The sequence below is a fragment of the Pezoporus flaviventris genome, unplaced genomic scaffold, assembly GCF_033815535.1.
Source record: "Pezoporus flaviventris isolate CSIRO_AGI_PZ_B2104156 unplaced genomic scaffold, CSIRO_AGI_Pfla_v1 ptg000009l, whole genome shotgun sequence".
Taxonomy (NCBI): domain Eukaryota; kingdom Metazoa; phylum Chordata; class Aves; order Psittaciformes; family Psittacidae; genus Pezoporus; species Pezoporus flaviventris.
The window spans coordinates 1524178-1541747 of record NW_026892557.1 but is presented as its reverse complement, the minus strand read 5'-3'; the positions used below and the strand labels follow the sequence as shown (position 1 = coordinate 1541747).

At 40.4% G+C, this 17570-nt stretch overlaps 1 protein-coding gene across 1 annotated transcript in view; it reads left to right on the top strand.

The window, feature by feature from the left end:
• Positions 1–17570, top strand: part of PEX14 (peroxisomal biogenesis factor 14) — a 76249-nt gene that overhangs the window by 49904 nt on the left and 8775 nt on the right. The window contains exons 4-5 of the mRNA XM_061450117.1: positions 9472–9594; positions 16363–16448. Of these exons, the coding sequence (XP_061306101.1) occupies positions 9472–9594; positions 16363–16448 (209 nt within the window). The remainder of the gene's footprint in view (positions 1–9471; positions 9595–16362; positions 16449–17570) is intronic.

The following is a 17570-nucleotide window of genomic DNA, read 5'->3' as shown; positions in this document are numbered from 1 at the left end:
CAGTATAGACTTTATATGATTTTTCATGTGATAACTCTGGACTAACAGGTTTGGTTTGTTCCTTTCCAAAGTTCAAAGTTCTGAAAGTAAAAGAGGAAATAAATAACATTGAGGCAAGTCGCTCTTTACAGTTAATCCTTGTCTGCAGAGGCTACTCTGTGACAGGTATTGTCTAATGTAGAAAAAAAATCGAGGTCCTCTTATTAGTGTGTTTGAGGTAGTCAGTATTTCCAGAGTAATACAAGGAACTGGGAATGGTGCGTCAGGACAGACTATCATTCTTATGTATAAAACTAAGTCATCCTTCAGATACTCTGACAAATCTGGTTAAAGAATTCCTTATAATGAAATAATCCTTATAATTCCTTGAAATTGCTCTTCTTTTACACAATTCCTTTCTTTTGAACACAGAATTGGAAGAGAGTCTGGTTCTAGAATTGCAGCTCAGCCTAGTCCAGTCAGAACAGAGCAGCAGTGAAATCTGGTATTATTCCACATTATGGCCAGTCTGCTAGGTCAGATCTAATACAGACCAGATTCAGGCCCATGCCATCGAAAGGTCCAGTTATTCTTTGCTGCAATAACAAAGATGATGTCTGGTTGACTGCAGCTCCTTCAGGGCAGCTCCTTCTACTTCAGTGCTGGAATTCTTATGACATGCTGGTTCAAGTTGTTGGAAGTGCAATTTAAAATTGGAGTTCCAAAGGCAGATTAGAATCAAACCTCCTGTATTAGCAGGGTTTTACCTTACCCAAATTTCAGACAACCTCTGGCTTTCTCCTTAGAAGCTCCTAAAGATAATATCACAGATCAAAGAGTAGCCAAAGGCCAATCATTTTGTTGCTATTGCTCAACAAGCTGTTTAACAAAATACTTTTCTTTCACACAAAGTAAATTGATCTAAAGCACAAGGATTTTCTGTCACCCCTGTTATTCAAATTTGTCTCAAGTTTTGGTAGTGAAGTTCAGTTTCTAGGTTTCTCAAGTGCTGGGTACCAAGCAGTTCTACTTTTGGAAATGTAGAAGAAATTAATATCCTTTCACCTTTATAGAATTGTTTTGTTGTAGTTCCCAACTTAATAGACAGAATGTTTCATAGACCTGCTGTGTACTCTGGGTAAGTTACTTCATTTATGTGTGTTTTTCTTTCCAACCTGTTTTTTCCCCTTCACGTTGACTGTTGAATGCTTTGGGTGTGCCTGCCTTGTTCCTGCATGGTACGTGGCACAGTACCTGCATGGTGAATGCCTTTTGGGATCTCTAAGGAGTATTATAATACAAGTAATGAAGGTGAGGAACCATCACCATGAGACTTGTTTCTCTGCAGAAATAACAAGAAGCATTTGCAGATCCCAGGTTGGGTATGCTTGGAAACATACCCGTTTAGTGTGTCTAATACTTATTTTCTCTGCATAGTTTTATTTCTAGGGAGGTTGTCAGTTGTGGTAACAAATTATAACAGCACTGTGGTTGCTAGAGTGGTGTCTCTTCCATCATCTGGATTTTCTGCCCTGTACAGGCTTCTTTTAAACAAATGTCAGAGCCCTGCTTATGTTCTATTCCTGATAAACCACCTTGGAGTTGGCATCCTAGCATAGAGTCATCAAAGCCTTCAAACCCCAAGGTAGATAGTAACTTGAAATCTTTCCACATATAGAAAGGATTTTGTTCTCATGTCGAGTTCTCACGTCATGTTGTCCTGGTTTTGGCTGTGTCTCTTTGTCACTAGGAGAGCAGTAGACAGATGGACTTATTCTGCCATTCTCCACTCGAAGGAGGCTTTCTATTAAGTACTACCTTCTGCTTGTATGATAATAGAAGGGAAAAGCTGAAGGCAAGTGACCTAAGAATAAAACCCATAGATGATGATAATATATAATTTCCCCCCATCTTTAGGAAGAGAGATTTTTATTTCTGGTACTGAAAGAGTTGTTTCTTCTGTCTGTTTCTGCTGACCCCATGGCCATATTCTTAGAACAACTCTGTAATAAAGAGGTCTTAAGAAGAAGGTATTCAGGATTGAATTTTTGCTGTGTTTTTTGCACATGTTTGTGTAGGAATTCAGCTGGGCTTAGTAATAAGACTTGTGGTTCTGTAATTCAGGTGACTGAGGACTTCTGGACATGTCTCATTTGATTTAGAGTCATGTTGCCTTTTTTCTGATTTCAACTTCTTGTGAAGCAAAAATTGTTCCTGTTGAATTACGCTCTCTGCTACCTGAAGATTTGTTGTAGATTAATGCAAAAACAAGGTATCCAAATCCTGTTAGAGTCAGGATAGCACTGCACCTAATAGGACTTCTGCATTTCAGAATCCCAAGTGTGAGTCCCATTATCCAGCCACTTTGTCTTGCTTGTTGTTCCCCTTATTCTCCTTTCAGTGCTTTGGCTCCTGAAATATATCTTTTAGTGTTGGGAGCTTTCACTTAAGGTATCCCTTCTTTTTTTTTTCTCTGTGGAACAGAGATAACATACTTCATGTAAGCAAAGAGCTTACTTTACATTAGAAGAGGAAGACCTGACCTCTCTTACTACAAGTGAAACTGTATTTTCCCTGCCTTGAAACTACGAGTGAAATACATTTTGCACTGGCTTATAATGCTGTGATTTATGCTGTGATATGCTTTGTGATATTACAATGTCCTTTTGCCTTTGTGTTTGATTTTTTCCCCTCTAATAAATTTTAGTGGGTATGTTGTCAATGAACAGGGGTATTTATCCAAAATGCCCATAGGAGAAAGAGGCATTCTCCTCTTTGCTGCCTCACAGAAGGAATCCTATACATTTCCCCCCCCCGCTTCCCATTAATCTTACTGCAATTTTTTTTCTGTGTCTTTCCTCCTTGGTTTGAAATAGTATTAACAGGGGAGATATTTTTAAATAGAAAACAACTGGAAGGAAGCATATTTCTCCCTCTCTCATGTGCATACGCAAACACGTTGCACACAAACATGAATGAGTGACCAGCAGCAACTTTTTACTTTTCCATTTTGAACTTCTCATACCTAGAAAACCGAAAAGTTGCAGTACTTGGTCCTGTTTTTTCCATTCCAAGCCACGCTAAGCAAGTCATTTGCCCTTTCTTATTCAGAGTGAAAAGACTTTGATCCAGTTTTTGGAAGACAATGCTCATTTCCTACGAATATTTAATCAGTAGAAAATAGGAGGATTTAGTTTGTTTGTTTAGTATTTAACCAAGTGAATAAGGCAGATTAGGGGAAGGGGGGAGACTGGACCCATAAACAAGGTGATATATAATATTTTTTTTCGTTCTCCTTTTAAATAAATACCGATCAGCTTTATGTTCAGAGACAATAGGAGCCGTTGGCTTAAATTTGCAGTTTACTGTATTTATGGCTGTAATATCAAGGTGCTGCCGTCGTAATTTCATGCCCCAATGAGAAGAGCAAGGTCGAAGCAAATGCTTCCATCGGCATCTGCTAACACACTAACTCATAAACAAGGCCCGGCTGGATCAGGTGGCACGGAATAATACAGGCTAATGAAATACAGCACAGCTTTCCATTACTGTTAGTTTTTACAGTGTCGTCATTACGTGTAATTTATGTTTAAAAAATTCAATTTTATACAAGGCTCTGGGAAATAGGGGTCTGCAGGTCACCCAACGACTTTTAACGGCTCTGAGAGTCCTTATTGCACTCTCCTGTTCCAACAAAATGTTAATAATAAATAATAAAAAAAATCCTCTTTTACTTTTTCTCTGGCTTGCATATCTTGCTCTGTCTTTTTAATTACAAGTGGCTAAGGGGAGTTTGGGGCTCTAGATGATGTCAGGAGTTATCCCCTTTCCTGATGCTCCCAGAGGGGGGTGACTGTCTGCTTGCTTTGCTTTTGTCTGTCTATCAATCACCTGGGGTCCTGTAAATGGAGTAAACACAGCTGAGGAGAGGGAGATACTTAACAACCTCTCTCCCAAACCCTCACCCTCTGACATTGCCCTCCTCTACTCCATTACACTTCATTTTATTATAGACTCCAAAAAGCTTGGCCAGGAAGAGAAACTGCTGCCAGGTCTATTTATTTATTTATATCTCTTATGCCAAAATACTTTTTATTTTAACCTTTTCCTTCCTGCTTGGCTTGCTGTAATTCTCCGTGTTGTACTGTCAGTCAGGTTTTTCCTTCCTTGTTTTCGTGCTGTGCAATGAGGTTAGAGCAGCTTTATCAGTTCTGATTGCTACTTAGTCACCCTGATGGGTTAAAGTATATAATGTTGCTTAAAGATTGCAATTGCATAATTAACAGGCTTGTAGGTGAATAAGGCTGTAGGAATTCCAAGCTCTTTCAGTAACTTTTCAAATGACTTTTACTGCTCTATTTTTCGGCATGACAGTTGAGACCAGTGAAATTCCCTTTGATGTTGGGGTTCCTTTACACAAAGTTTGAGCTGGAAGTGCAGCAGCAGGATGTTTACATTCAAATACAGTGTCTTAATGTAAATGGAGGGTAGAAAAAATCAAAGTGATGTTTCTGAGACCTTGGGGTTTGTTGAAATGTTGGCTCGGGCTCAGCCTCCTGAATGCCCCATGACCCAAGATGCGTGAAAGCAAACGGATCAGGGGACGATGTCTTTTGACCTTTTGGAAATGCATTCACCTGAGCGGGGAGGAGGATATAGGACAAACATCTGAGAGAAGCATCACCCAGCGCTGCATGTAACTGACTGAACAGGTGGAATCATTAGTCTGGATCACATCCCAGAAGGTTTTTATGATGATTTTTTTAAAATGTGCCCATGTTCTTTCTGAGCAGAGTTGACTCAGTGGCTTCCAGGAACAGGAGTGTGATGTCGTTCCAGGGTGCCTACCAGTAGATCTTCCTTTTAGTCATATGATACCGTGCACTAACTTCGAGTAGCCGCAGAGTCTGTTGTAGCTAAACAAGTTGTCCAGTTCAATTTTGCTTTCTTCTCAATAGAAAGTGTGTGGGTGGGTGAGGAAAACAACAAGAGATACCACCCCCTGCCCTGCCTCTGTCCCTGCCAAAGGATAGGTGTGCTCATTGCTCCCGGGTGGTCTGTCAGGGTGGTAATAAAACTGCCTTTGCAAACCCACAAAAGGAGCTTAATTCATTCCACCACCTTTCCCTATTCTTGCAGAATTCTCAATTTCTTCCTAACCAGACATTTTCTCCCTAAAACTAATGTTGCCTTCAGGTTGTGAAAATCTTGCATGAATTACTGGATTGAGCAGTGCAAGGAGGAATATTATGAAGAAAAAGATATGCTCAGTGGATGGGATGGGAAAAAGGGTTGTCACTGAAATGTCAGAGCCTGTGTCAGAAAAGGAGAAGAAAAAACTTGGTGGCTCTTCTGGTTAAGCTCATGCAAGGGTTTTGCATTGCAGTTATTGCTACTGTGTTTCATCCAGAAAATAAAGAAGAATGGATTTATGGTAAAACAATGGACTCGGACTTGCATCTCCAGAGTGTTATTTTCTGACTGTCAGAGGTTCTGACCTCGGAACACTTCCCATATCTGTGTGTCTCACCTCTTCCTCATCTGTAATGATAATAGTACTCCTCTGAGTCCTCCTCTACTTCAGAGTGGTCATAAGAGGAACAGTATTTTGATGTATGTGAGGTCCTTATCTTAAACAGTAGTAGGTATTATAGAAGGGCCTAAATAGACAGTCAAGCCTTGGAAGTTCTTGGGCAAAGGAGCTTTTTATACACCTGAGGTGCCGGCACCAGGAGTTGTCTGAGAAAACCCATTGTATTCTCTGACTTGCTCTGATTCTGTGTTTGACCACAGCTTACAGGGGCTGAGCGACCCCTGAAAACTGAGTGGCCCTGGTGACAAACGCAGAAGGGGGTCAGCAAGAACCTTTAAGTGCAAGACAGTCATGGGTGCTGCATTCTTCAGATCAACACCCTGAAGCCTGAAAAGGAAATTTTAAGGCTCTGTGAAAATTATACGTAATTCTTTGTGATGGCTGTGGTGCTGTAGAGGAATGAAATGGGTGGTTGGGGGAAGGGAATAGGTTTGCATTCTGTGGGGCTATGAAGACAGTTTCCTTGCATCCTTCTCCTCAGCTCAGTCCTTGCTCGGTACCCTCTGCGGTTAGATTATTCCTTGCAGATAGCAATCAACTGGAAGGAAGTGTGTGTCTAATTTGCATGAGATTATTTAAAACAAAAAAAAAGGTCTGCATTAGTCAGGGTGATGGTAAACAACGCAAAGAGATGCCTTTTATAATATAGCTGTGGCTCAGCTTTCAAAGCCAAATATAATTCACTTACAATTGGCAGTTTCCTTTATTGTTCCTTTTAACCTTTTACGTTCTGCATGGTCTTGATCTTGCTGCAACTCCAGAAGAACTGAAAGGTTTGTTTTCCAAAGTGTTGAGAAGGTGGACTTGGACCAGTTTTTCTCTTAAACTCAGACATACCTATTTGAGAATTGTATTAGACGCAAAGCTCCAGTGTTTGTGGCACTGCTTTGGCATCCAAGAGAATCTTCCTGCTAGATTAGAGCAATGAATGGACCATGAGCACTTTTTAATATAAAGCAGTAATAGAAGGACTTTGAGATATTGGAACAGATGATACTTTGATCTGGTTTAGAAATTCCCACTTTTCTGTGTAATTAATATATCAAGGTTGAATAATTTGGCACATGGAAAACCCATACTGTGTGCATACATGTGTGTAGGGGGTGAATGTGAAAAGAAGTCCTAAGGAATTTCCAGAGGGAATTTTGATGAGTTGTAATTGCCTGAGGACAGTCAGAATGTCTTGTATGGTTTTGTTCCTGTGTGTGAGAAATGACAACTATGCAGGCAGGTATTTCTGAATCCACAGATGACTAGTTGCAGTGCAGACTCACTCCATATATATGCTTAAGGAATCGGCTCCAGGAGATTATTCCCTTGATGCTTGGAGGCCAAGATGACAGGGCCTTAAAAACATCTTGTTTGGTTGAATAAAAAGGTGTTCCAAGGTGATGGCAGTCCCAGCCCTCTCCTCTGATAATTAAGAAGGGATGTAGCTGTGATGTTCTTTTGTACCATGAACAAGACCACTTCACAAGGCAGCAGAATAGTCCAGGGATGTAATAACCAATTTTAATTTGCACTACTTTGCACAGGATTCAAACCAGGAATTCAAATGTGAAAGATTTTCCATCATTCTATCATTCACATCAGGTTTCTCTCCACAGTACAGCAGGGGTTTAATGGGAACAGTGATACGTGAGTGTCCCTAGTTGGCAAGAGCAGAATAATTCTAGAAGTGCATTTAATCTCAAACAGGATGAGAACAGAAGGGGCAAGATGGTTAGGAAACAATAAGTTTTGTTTCATGCTCTCTTTGTAGAAAGAGGTAAGGATCCTCCATAACTTCTGTACGTTTCTAAGTGTTAAATATTACCAGATTAGCATGGAAGTAGGACAAAATGCCCTATTTTAGTGGGAGCCACGTTTGCAGCCAGCAGCTAATGTTATCTCCATCTTTATGAAATTCCATAGTTGCTAGTGATCTGCAGTGTTGGCATGTGTTTACGCTTTCTCCTACATTGGATAATTAGGAGCTGGTTAAAACAGTTTCTTTCTGATTAGGACTTTCTAGCATGGCTTAGACACCATAAATATTGCTTTTGTGACTAGAACAATGGGCTGAGTTGTGTTCCTGTGCCTTTTATTACTCTCACTGCAAGTCTTGTTCCATACTGTTAAGTGGGGTTTGGTTCCTTACTACTTGAGGCATACATCAAATACAATTAAAAGGATTGCAAGACCAGAGGTCAGGAACTTCAGATTTCTGATGCTGTTTCTGACACTGACAATATTCTGTTAGAGAAATCACCTCATTTCTCTGTGCAACAGTATTTCCACTGTAGAGTAGATAGAATAGTATCTGGCAGGAACTCAGAGTCTCTCGTGTACTCGCAGGAATAGGGAAAAGATCTGTTAATAGTTATAAAGCCTTCTGAATACCAGAAGCACTGTGCTAGTGCTTTATGATATTAAATAACAGTTCTGAGACAGACTTGTGTATTTATTTCTGGCATTACTGTTTGTGCTACAGGTTATTCTGTCTAGACCCCCAGTATACAGGGAAGTTTAAGATCATGAAAAAATCATCAAAACTTAGGGCCTGCCCATTTTCCACATTCTATCTCCCTTATGTTATAAAGCCAAGTGTTTTAAAGGATTAAGTTGACGATTTTCATCTACCAGATCTTCATGGATCTCGAGTGGAGGTGATGGAAAGCATTCCCCCATTTTTATCCCACTGCTGTCATATTCATACCATTTTCCTCACTGCCCTCAGTCCCTAGAGCAGCTGTGTGAGAATCGAGGGGTCTCTCTCTTCTCTTCTAAATCTCTTTCCTTAAAATCTATATTCTCACTTCCAGCTTTCCTGAATGTTTTTGCTTACACACTGCTTGTATAGTAAAAGGTCCTGAATCACTTCATATGTTCCTTGTAGCAGGGACACTGGCTTTCTACCTGCTTCTGTGCAGGAGAACAGCAACACATAATACACAACTGCCCAGGCCCCACATCATGGTTGCCATCCGAGTATTAAATTCTTTTTCTAGAGGATGTTTTCTCTCGTTGGGAAAAAATAATGCAGCTTCTTTACAGATGCTGGTCCTCATGGATCCTTTAGCTGCTTTTGTTTTCCCCCTTGTTGGCCAAATCTTTTCCATATGTTGTGGCCAATTACAGATGGTCATCCTGGCATTTCCTGATGGCAGGAGTGACTGCACCAACATGTACCATGTGTGCAGCGTTACTACAGCTCCGCGTGAAATAAAAGCCAGGCTGCCTTAGGGCAATCTAATCACGCAGCCATAGGCCGGGGCAATGCTAACGCTGAAAGTTTAGGCTCGGCCTTGTTTTGATCTGTTTTGTTATAGTTTTATTTCCTCCTTGCATTCTGTGTCCCATTCATACTAATCACAGTCAGTCCTGATTTTTTTCCTTTTTATTTCTGCATTTGTCATAAAATAAAGCAAATTATTCCCGTCTTCGGAAACGATGTAGACTAATTAGTCGTCTAACCCAATAATTAGGTTTTTGTTTCCCTGTCTGTTTTCATGCATTATTGTTAGTTTTTTCCCCTCTTTTTTTTTTTTACACCATTACAGATTAAAATGAGCCACATTTGCAGTTGATGGTATCTTTTTTTCGGGGGAAGAATGGAGAATTGCAATAGAAAGCTACTTCAAAAGCAGCAATAAACTCAAGGATAAATTAAGGAAATTGAATGAGCCACATTTGGAAGCAGCGTTGAGGCTAATATTCTGTCGCTTAAGGTTAAATTGCAACAGAGAAAGAGAGAGGGAGACATTCCAGTGAATCCAAAATTGGGGAGGCATTACTGCTCAAGTCAGTGCCAAAATCCTTTGCAGCTTGAAAGGGTTCTGCCTGGCTTGAGAATTTAATTATGCGTGCATCAAGTGGGTAAAGGTGCTAAACTGATTTCATTTCCTCTGCTCCCCCAGGCCTGACAGATGAAGAAATTGACCTGGCTTTCCAGCAGTCGGGCACAAGCACGGATGAGCCACAGTCCCCAGGTCTTTCTACACAAGTGGTGTCAGCTCAGCCCTCTCACCCAGTGGTGTATAGTAAGTAACACTTCAAAAGCCATCTGGTTCTGTTGCTTTCTGCAGTGATTCCTCCAGCAAGTTCACAGATTTCTGTGCTAGATCCTAGATTTCAGGTCAAATAATGCCATACTGTTTGTCAGAATTGGATCCCAAATGTTACTTCAGATGCACTTTGTGGTTATTGATGCCCATGACAAGATTGTATTACCCAAGAAAAAGAGATACAAATGATCATTGTCTACAAACAAACATCATGCATACTAGCCTGTGACACCCCTTCACCTGAAGGGGTATAGTCAATACACATTAGATTCTCACCGACTATGATGCTTGAAAAAAAGCATTTAGTCAGCATAGGACTCAGTCTTCCCTTCTAAAGCTTACGGTCATGCTTCCCTTCATCAGTAGGGTTTTCTAATATTTAGATCATAAATATGTGATAGAGCTGATAGATTCTTGGATAGAAGGTGCTGTAAAAGGGCAACACTATTTCATCTTATTGCAGCAGTGGACTCTGTTCAATAAACTGTTGGACATCGACACAGAGTTTTGTTTTAGCTAGAGGACTCACTATTTTCACTAGTCAGGCAACCAGTTCATAGAGTCACAGAATAGCTCAATTGGAAGGAACCCGTAAGAATCTTGGAGTCCAGCTCCCTGCTTCTCTCAGAACTACCTACAATTAAACCATATGAGTAAGAGCATCATCCACATGCTTCTTGAACACTGACTATTAGTGCCTTGAATGTGAAAGAGGTGTATTTCCAGCATAAACAGCAAGCTGGAATATAAGGTCTTCAGAACATAGTCTGTGACTTCCTGTGTGTGAATTTAAGGTCTGGCTCAATGGAACCCCAGAGTGAATGAGCTTTAATAGTGCTGTCAGGTTGCAAATAACAACAAACAGTTAATATGAATCCCCAATTTTAATAAGCTCTTCCTCTTCAATCTTAAATAATCTGAGGGTGACAGCAGAAATTCTGTGGACGTGCTTGTATGATTTTGTGTACAAAATACACTCTCAAAGAATTTTTCAAGTCCCAACATAATCTGTGTAGACTCAAAATTTACATATATATTTGCATTTTAAAACAAACCTCGCAAAAAAGTATCTAAGCTCCAAACAATAAAAACCAAAGTACACACCATTAAAAATCCATCAAAAGAAGCTGTTTAGCTCACATGTGTGTCTGGCAGTTTGAAAATCACTTCACTTACCTGCCAAGTATTAAGAATAGGGTTTTGATACTGCTCCTAAACAGCTCTAGGTCAGGTTCTGACTGATGTAACAGTCCATTTAGGGCTGTGTTTATTAGTTTATGGCATAGCTTTCCTATTGCTAGAGACAACACTAAACTTGCTTTCTGAGTTTTTTAATACTCTGGTTTGGCACAGTTTGGGAAGAAAAACATTTGTGATGGAGTTGGGCTCAGAACTGGAATATTTCCACACTGGGTGTGCTGGTGAGCTCAGGACTGAATTCTGCCTCCTGGGCTAATACCTGTCTGCTGTAGCTCACAGAAAATGCCAGAAAGCACAATCTGCTCTCACAATGAAAAACCAGTGCCAGATCCCTCTTAGTGCTATCCCTAACTCTTATCCCAACCCAATATTGGAGGAGTTAATCTTCCTGTATTTTATAGTGTTCCACTAGTAAGGGTAGGGCAGGAAAGAAGTGTACAATTCAAAGTGGAAAGCACTGTCATCATTGTTAACCCCTGTAGCTTTATCACTTTATGGGATTTTTTCATTTTGATATTTTGGCTTTCTTCAAAGCCCCAGCTCCCAATTTCTACTTGCTGGGCAAAAATCTTAACTAATATTTAAACACCAAAATGGTCCCAGTAATAGCCCCGAAGAGAGGTCTGAAGGCATCATTCTGTAATGCCCAGAAACCAAAGGTGAATAGAAATACCACCAAAGTAAAGCTTTTGAAGGGGTTGCAGTTGTAAAGCAGTACTTCAGCTTTGTGATCTGATTGCTGCTTTTAAAATCATTTGAACCAAAGCCTTTTGCCTGTGAGGAGGCCCTTTTTAGCAAACCCCAAAAAGGGGGAAGTGGTGATAACAGTTTCTTAGGTATTGTTCCTCCTTGCTCCAGCCATTCTTTGTAGACCTTCTATTCAATTTTAACCTCTTAATGGATGTAGGAAAAGAATAGAAAGCTAAATATATTTATAAAAATAAATATATGGTATTCATTTGACCAAAATACTTGTTTTGATCAAGTATCATCTGTGCCCTGTTCTAGTCCTTGACTGGTGTAGTACTGATGTTGGTAATGATGGATCCATCTTTGTGTCTTCCTGCTACATGCTTTGCATGGTATCAGAACAGCAAAAAGAGTATGTGGATTTCTCTAGAGCTGATGGATGTGGCTGTGCAGAGGCTCTTTCAAGGTGCCTTGTTTGCTGTAGGTTATTTCATCTGTTGGATGATAATGCTGTAATGAATATTTCTGAATTGGTCCAAATCTGCTCCGGGACAGTTGTTTCTGTGACAGTTTACTAAGTCAATTTATCTTTCACAGATTTGTTAGGAGTTGTCATGTACAGAGAAAGACAGATACTACTTTTTGTCTATCTGTTATGCTTATCTTCTTGCAGAGTATTCATGACATTAGTGTTGAAATGCTTCAAGGTCTGAAGTTCAAAAGTATATCTGAATGACTAATGAGATAGGTAGACTGCTGAATCTATAAGTTGACTCGGTGGTGGGAGCAGCTCACACTGGAAAAGCTTATATTGAAAAAAGATTATGAGCTATATTTGCCTTCCCCAAAAAAGACATCTGAGTTTCTTGTGAAGCACCATCTGATCTGCTGGAGTTTAGGTCTTGAAGTCTGTGAACCACTCTGTGTTTGATATTTTTGGTTCTTTTAAAGTTTTTTTTTTTTGGAGTAGTTTTGACACCTCTACAAAAAAATCACAAAACTAGAGAGAAAGTCTTACCCCCCACAGAGCAAAAAGGAGAAAGAGCTGAGGAAGGTACTGTGCTGAAAAGCAGTGGCTAGTGCCTTCAGAAACCCACTTTCTTCTCCATCTCTCCTCCCCACAAGGTGTTGCTGCTTCATGTTTAAAAATTATGTTAAAACCCTGGTTTCCAAGTACAGAAGTTGAGGATGGCTTCAAAACCATCTCAAGAGTTTCTTAAGAAGGAATGGAGCAAACAGCTGAGTTGGTGATCTCAGCAGCATTGCCAGTGTAGGATGTCCGTTCTTGTGAGTCAGAGCAATAAATCCTGTGCACACCTTTTGATTTTTCTTAATCTCCTGCTGTTGTCAACCCAGTCTCTTCTCATTTTTAAGGTTACAGGAAATAATTTAAATCCTTCCTTTTATACAAATGGAACTGCTAGTGTAGTTATTATTTCATGTTCTAATGTTTTATTGGAAATAGCTGTTACCTAGGTAAGTACGTCCTTATTCTTGAAATAAGCATGTATTATAAGCCTTCATTGTAGCATAGTCCCAGTATGCCCAACTCCTCTTAGTTTGCTCTAAGAGAAACACTAATAACTTTGGGGAGGAAGAGACAAGAATTAAGTTAAGTTTCTAGACACTGTATTTTCACTCAATACCATCTCTACTATTTCCCCTCCTGTTCTGGAGGAGTAATTCCTTCCCTCCAGTTTGTACTTTTGCCAAGAGGTGTCAAAACTGCTTAAAAAAAAAAGCTTAAAAAAAGCTTGAATTTGATTAATATAGAGAAACAAGACTTTGCCTGACTGATAATAAAACTGATAAATGACATTTGAATTACTTGTAGCAGTAATTTATTACATAAAATATCTTTTATTTGACATGCGATTAGTTGCTGGAAGCATCACTCAATCTGACTAGTTTAAACATGCTCTAAAATGAACCCCCAGTAAAAAAACAGGGCTGTCTGCTGTTGGCATTATGAAACACACTAATCCAGCAGTGAGGACAAAAATCTGACTTTAAATATTTAAATGATGAATTGGGTTTATATTTTTTTTTTTACCTTTCTAACCCTTATAATTACAAGCAAACTCAGGGGAGTTTCTAAGCAAGGTGTGCAAAGCTGCCTCATCATCCAGTTCATCACCAGTATTCTTCCCTGTGGTGTTCACGGTTTCCATTTATGGGGGTTTGTGCAGATTTTACACCTGCTTAAAAATCAGTGACTGCTTTTCTTGCCATTTGGATCTTCTTCTCCCACCCTTGTGTCTTCATTACGTGGGAGGCTGTAGAATACAGGCTGTTTTCTCTTACAATTAAAAATGGTACCTAGAATCCAGACTCTTTTTTTTCCCCTGGTGCCTTTCCATGGCTTCACTGTTTGCTCTTGGAAAACCACCTCTTCCAGCCTTAGTTTCTACAATTTAAACGTGGATACTAGTGATGCTGACCTTACTTGGATGCATGAGGCCTAATGAATTGATGTCAGGAGAGTTAATTCTGAGATGAATGGCGATCTTAAAGCCAGTGTTTACTCTGCAAGTGCAATTTCCAGTTGCTTCTGTGAAAATTAAATGTATTTACGCAAAACACAGACTTACAGCTGGAGAAAATACCTGTCTCCTTTCCATTTGCCATTTGAAGGTCTCTTATGTGGAATGGTTTGTTACTTCCACCGTGCCTAAATGGAGAGTAACTGGGCTATTAGTGGTTTTTCACTTCCTCTGAATTCTGTTCCAGTTGTACAAGAAGGAGATGAGGACATGCGAAGAAGTCAGTGTGAACGCTGAGGTTACAGCTGAGAAGCTTGTATTGCCCTCTCTCCTCCCCACGTTTTAGATTAGAATATTGCAGAGAAAAAGGAAGGTTGAGTGTGGATTTTAGGCAGAGCTGTGACATTCTTCATAACATTGTAAAGTTGATGTGGTCAATCCAGAGCCTTTACTGTGTCCCTCACTCACTTTTCCTCTCCCCCCGCCCCTCGCTTTTTTTTTTGCCACAAGACAGAATTATTTCACACATCTCTAAAATGAGTAAAATGGCATTTCAGCTTCTTGTCTTTATAGACTCGCTGAACTTTAGGAAAGATCATTCTGGTCCCTTTTCATTAATAATGAAAACCAGGGGGCAATAAAATGTTCTTAGCTCAAGCATTATAGGAATGGAGGGAGAGATGAGTGAGGTGAAAGGGCAAAGCAGACAGGGTCCTACAGGTGTGTCTGCCCTCTACTCAGAGGTCACTGCAGCAGGGAGGTCCTTAGGGACAGCCAGTCAAGGACTGCCATGGACAGGGCACCCCCAGACCCACATACCCTTTACAACAGGCGGTTCAGTCTGGAGTTGCATTGTCATAGAAGGGGATAACTTCAGTCACAAGTTCAGGGCAGAGAACTGGTCAACCAAGAGGCTTCAGATACCAGAAATGACAGTGGGAGCAGAGTAAGGAGGGGAAAGTGGGATGGATGACTGGGGTGTGCAGCAAGATCAGCCCGAGATCATTTTAAATCCTGACATGTACACAGGCAGCTACCGCAGCTTAGCTGATGTGTGTTAACTCATTAAGTTAAAAAGTTATGATAATTTGATCATGTGCCTAAGCTCCAAAACTGCAACTGCAGCAACCCAAAATACTCCTGGTGACACTATAAACCTGTTCTCACAGAGCTGCTTTAATTTGTTCAGATTCTAACCAGTGGATGATTTGAGGAGCTGTTGCAAGATGCTATGAGTGCCAGTATTTGAGAGCCAATGCCTGTTTGTAGAGCCTCAAGGCTGGTATTAGGAGTAATTCTTGCAATGAAATGCCTGTAGAACATCTCAGCAACAGAAAGTCTGGCAATAGGTGAGAAAAGCAGAAAGGAGAGAAGCATCCAGCCAGTTTAGCCTCCCTTTGAAAGCCTGAATTGAAACTTTGTAGAAGAGAATGCATTTCTGAGACATTACATACACATGTAGATTTGGATCTGTCTGTTTGGAGACTGTACACCGGCCTCCACCACATCAGTTCTGCCCACATCCTGCCACTGAACTTTAGGAAAGATCACTCTGCATCCTCTTTATTATTAAAGAAAACCGGGGGCAGTACAAGATTCGTTCAGGGAACTGCGAGGGAGGTGAAAGGATAAAGCTGGTGGAAAACTACAGGTATCTTCTGATTCTGCTTGAAGGAGCAGAGCGCACTGGAGCTTTGCTTTGCTCTGTGGAGTCTCTCAGCTTCTGTGCAGAATTGTGTGTTAAATAGCTCAAGCTTTTATCTACTTCTTTACCTCTCTCTGTAGGTATTTAATTGCGTGTTTTCTTTCTGCTGTTTGTGTGTGTTTTGGTCTCTATTTGTAATTCAGGCTTGAAAGACATTGGCCCATAATTGCTAACAGTGTTCATAAACCCATCTACTGCCCTGATAGATTTCTCTCCTTTCTCAAAACCCTGCATTCCTTTTTTCTGCCTTCTTCTGGATCTCTGGCTCTGTCCCCATTTTCAAAGATTATGATAGTGGAGAGCAAGAGGTGCTCAAGTAATGAGTTAACCTTGTCTGGTACTAACACTGCAGACAGGTATCTGGGGGAAGTGCAGGCAAAACCAGCTTGATGGAACTTCTTAAAGTGCTGCTGTGATTTGTCTCTCTTTGACACTTTGTGCAAGGCCAGTGTCAGTGCTAGAGGCCTGAACAGATGTTTCAGTGTCCTAGGCCTGCACACTGTACCTGAGGGACTACCAGCATCCTAGTGCCCCCTGCTCAGTAAATCTATGCCTGCTAAGAAGCAGCAGAACTGGCATTATTTATTGCCCTCTTCTCTGATAAAACAGGAATGAAAATGTCACCTGCAGTTCTGACTGTGTTTATTTCTTCATTTTGGCCTTTAGGTCCACCTGGCTCCAGATGGCGAGATTATGGGGCTTTGGCTATCATAATGGCAGGAATTGCCTTTGGGTTCCACCAGCTCTACAAGGTAATATCTCCCTCACTACTTATACACTGCTCTGAGAGAAAAACGTTATGCTGCTTGTGTTGACAGGACCATGTTGGGTCCAAGTTGCTGAAGCATCTCTGTTCTTACTGGCAATGCCATTGGTGTATGTAAGAAATGTACACTTAACATGAAAATGCAGTCAAAAAGTAGCAAGCAGACAAAACTAGATCTTACAGTGGATCTCAAACTGCTAGAAACAAAGTCATTTTCATCATGTGTATATATTTTGGAGTTTTTTAAGTTGGGGAAACTGAGCACGGTTCAGTAAAAGGATTCTTCCAGCACTTGCCTGCAGGCATTACTATCATAGCCCCGATCTAATGAGTTGTCCACTGGTGATCCTGTACCGTGGATAGGAAAGAATCTTCTTTGACTGATCAGAACACTGGAAAGAAGGTGCTAATTTCCAGGTCTGCCATATATCCTGTAGTTCTATTCCACTGTGCTTAGAACAAGGTAGAATAAGCGTGTGTCTGCTTATGTATTGTAGAAACAGCAGCTCCTTCTTATTTCTTGTGCAATGTTTCTCCAATTGAACATACTCTTTCACTCTGGATTGCTTTCCAGCAGTGTGGTAAGTGACATTAGATAATGTCTTTGGTAAACAATCATATTCTGTGGCTACATAGAAAGACATTAGTGGTTCAAGGCAACATAGCAGAGTGTGAAGAGCTTTGGTCCAGCAGAAGTTGTGTTTTGTTTTTGAAAAAGGGACAGAGATGAAGACTTAACAAGAGGTTGATGGTTTTTATGTTTGTTCTTTAGTTAACAATTACCACCTTGTTTTGTAAAATCTATTTTACAAATAAAAGTGTTGTCCTTCCAGTTAAAAACTACTCTTCTTAACCTGTCCTGTCGTTGATTTTCTGGGTCTCAGTCTATGAGAGGCCAAATGGAACAGATGTTCCGTCTTTGCAAGTAAAGTTACTTGACTTAAGAGAATGGCTTTTTATGGAGATCTGTTGTCCCTATGTTTTTGTATTAGTGATGCCAGCCTTACTGATCTTTTCATTCTTGCAAAGAATGGTGGATCTGGTAAGTGTCCTGAGACATGTTAAGGCAACAGCTGCTGGGCCTTGCAGACCTGAACATAATGACACA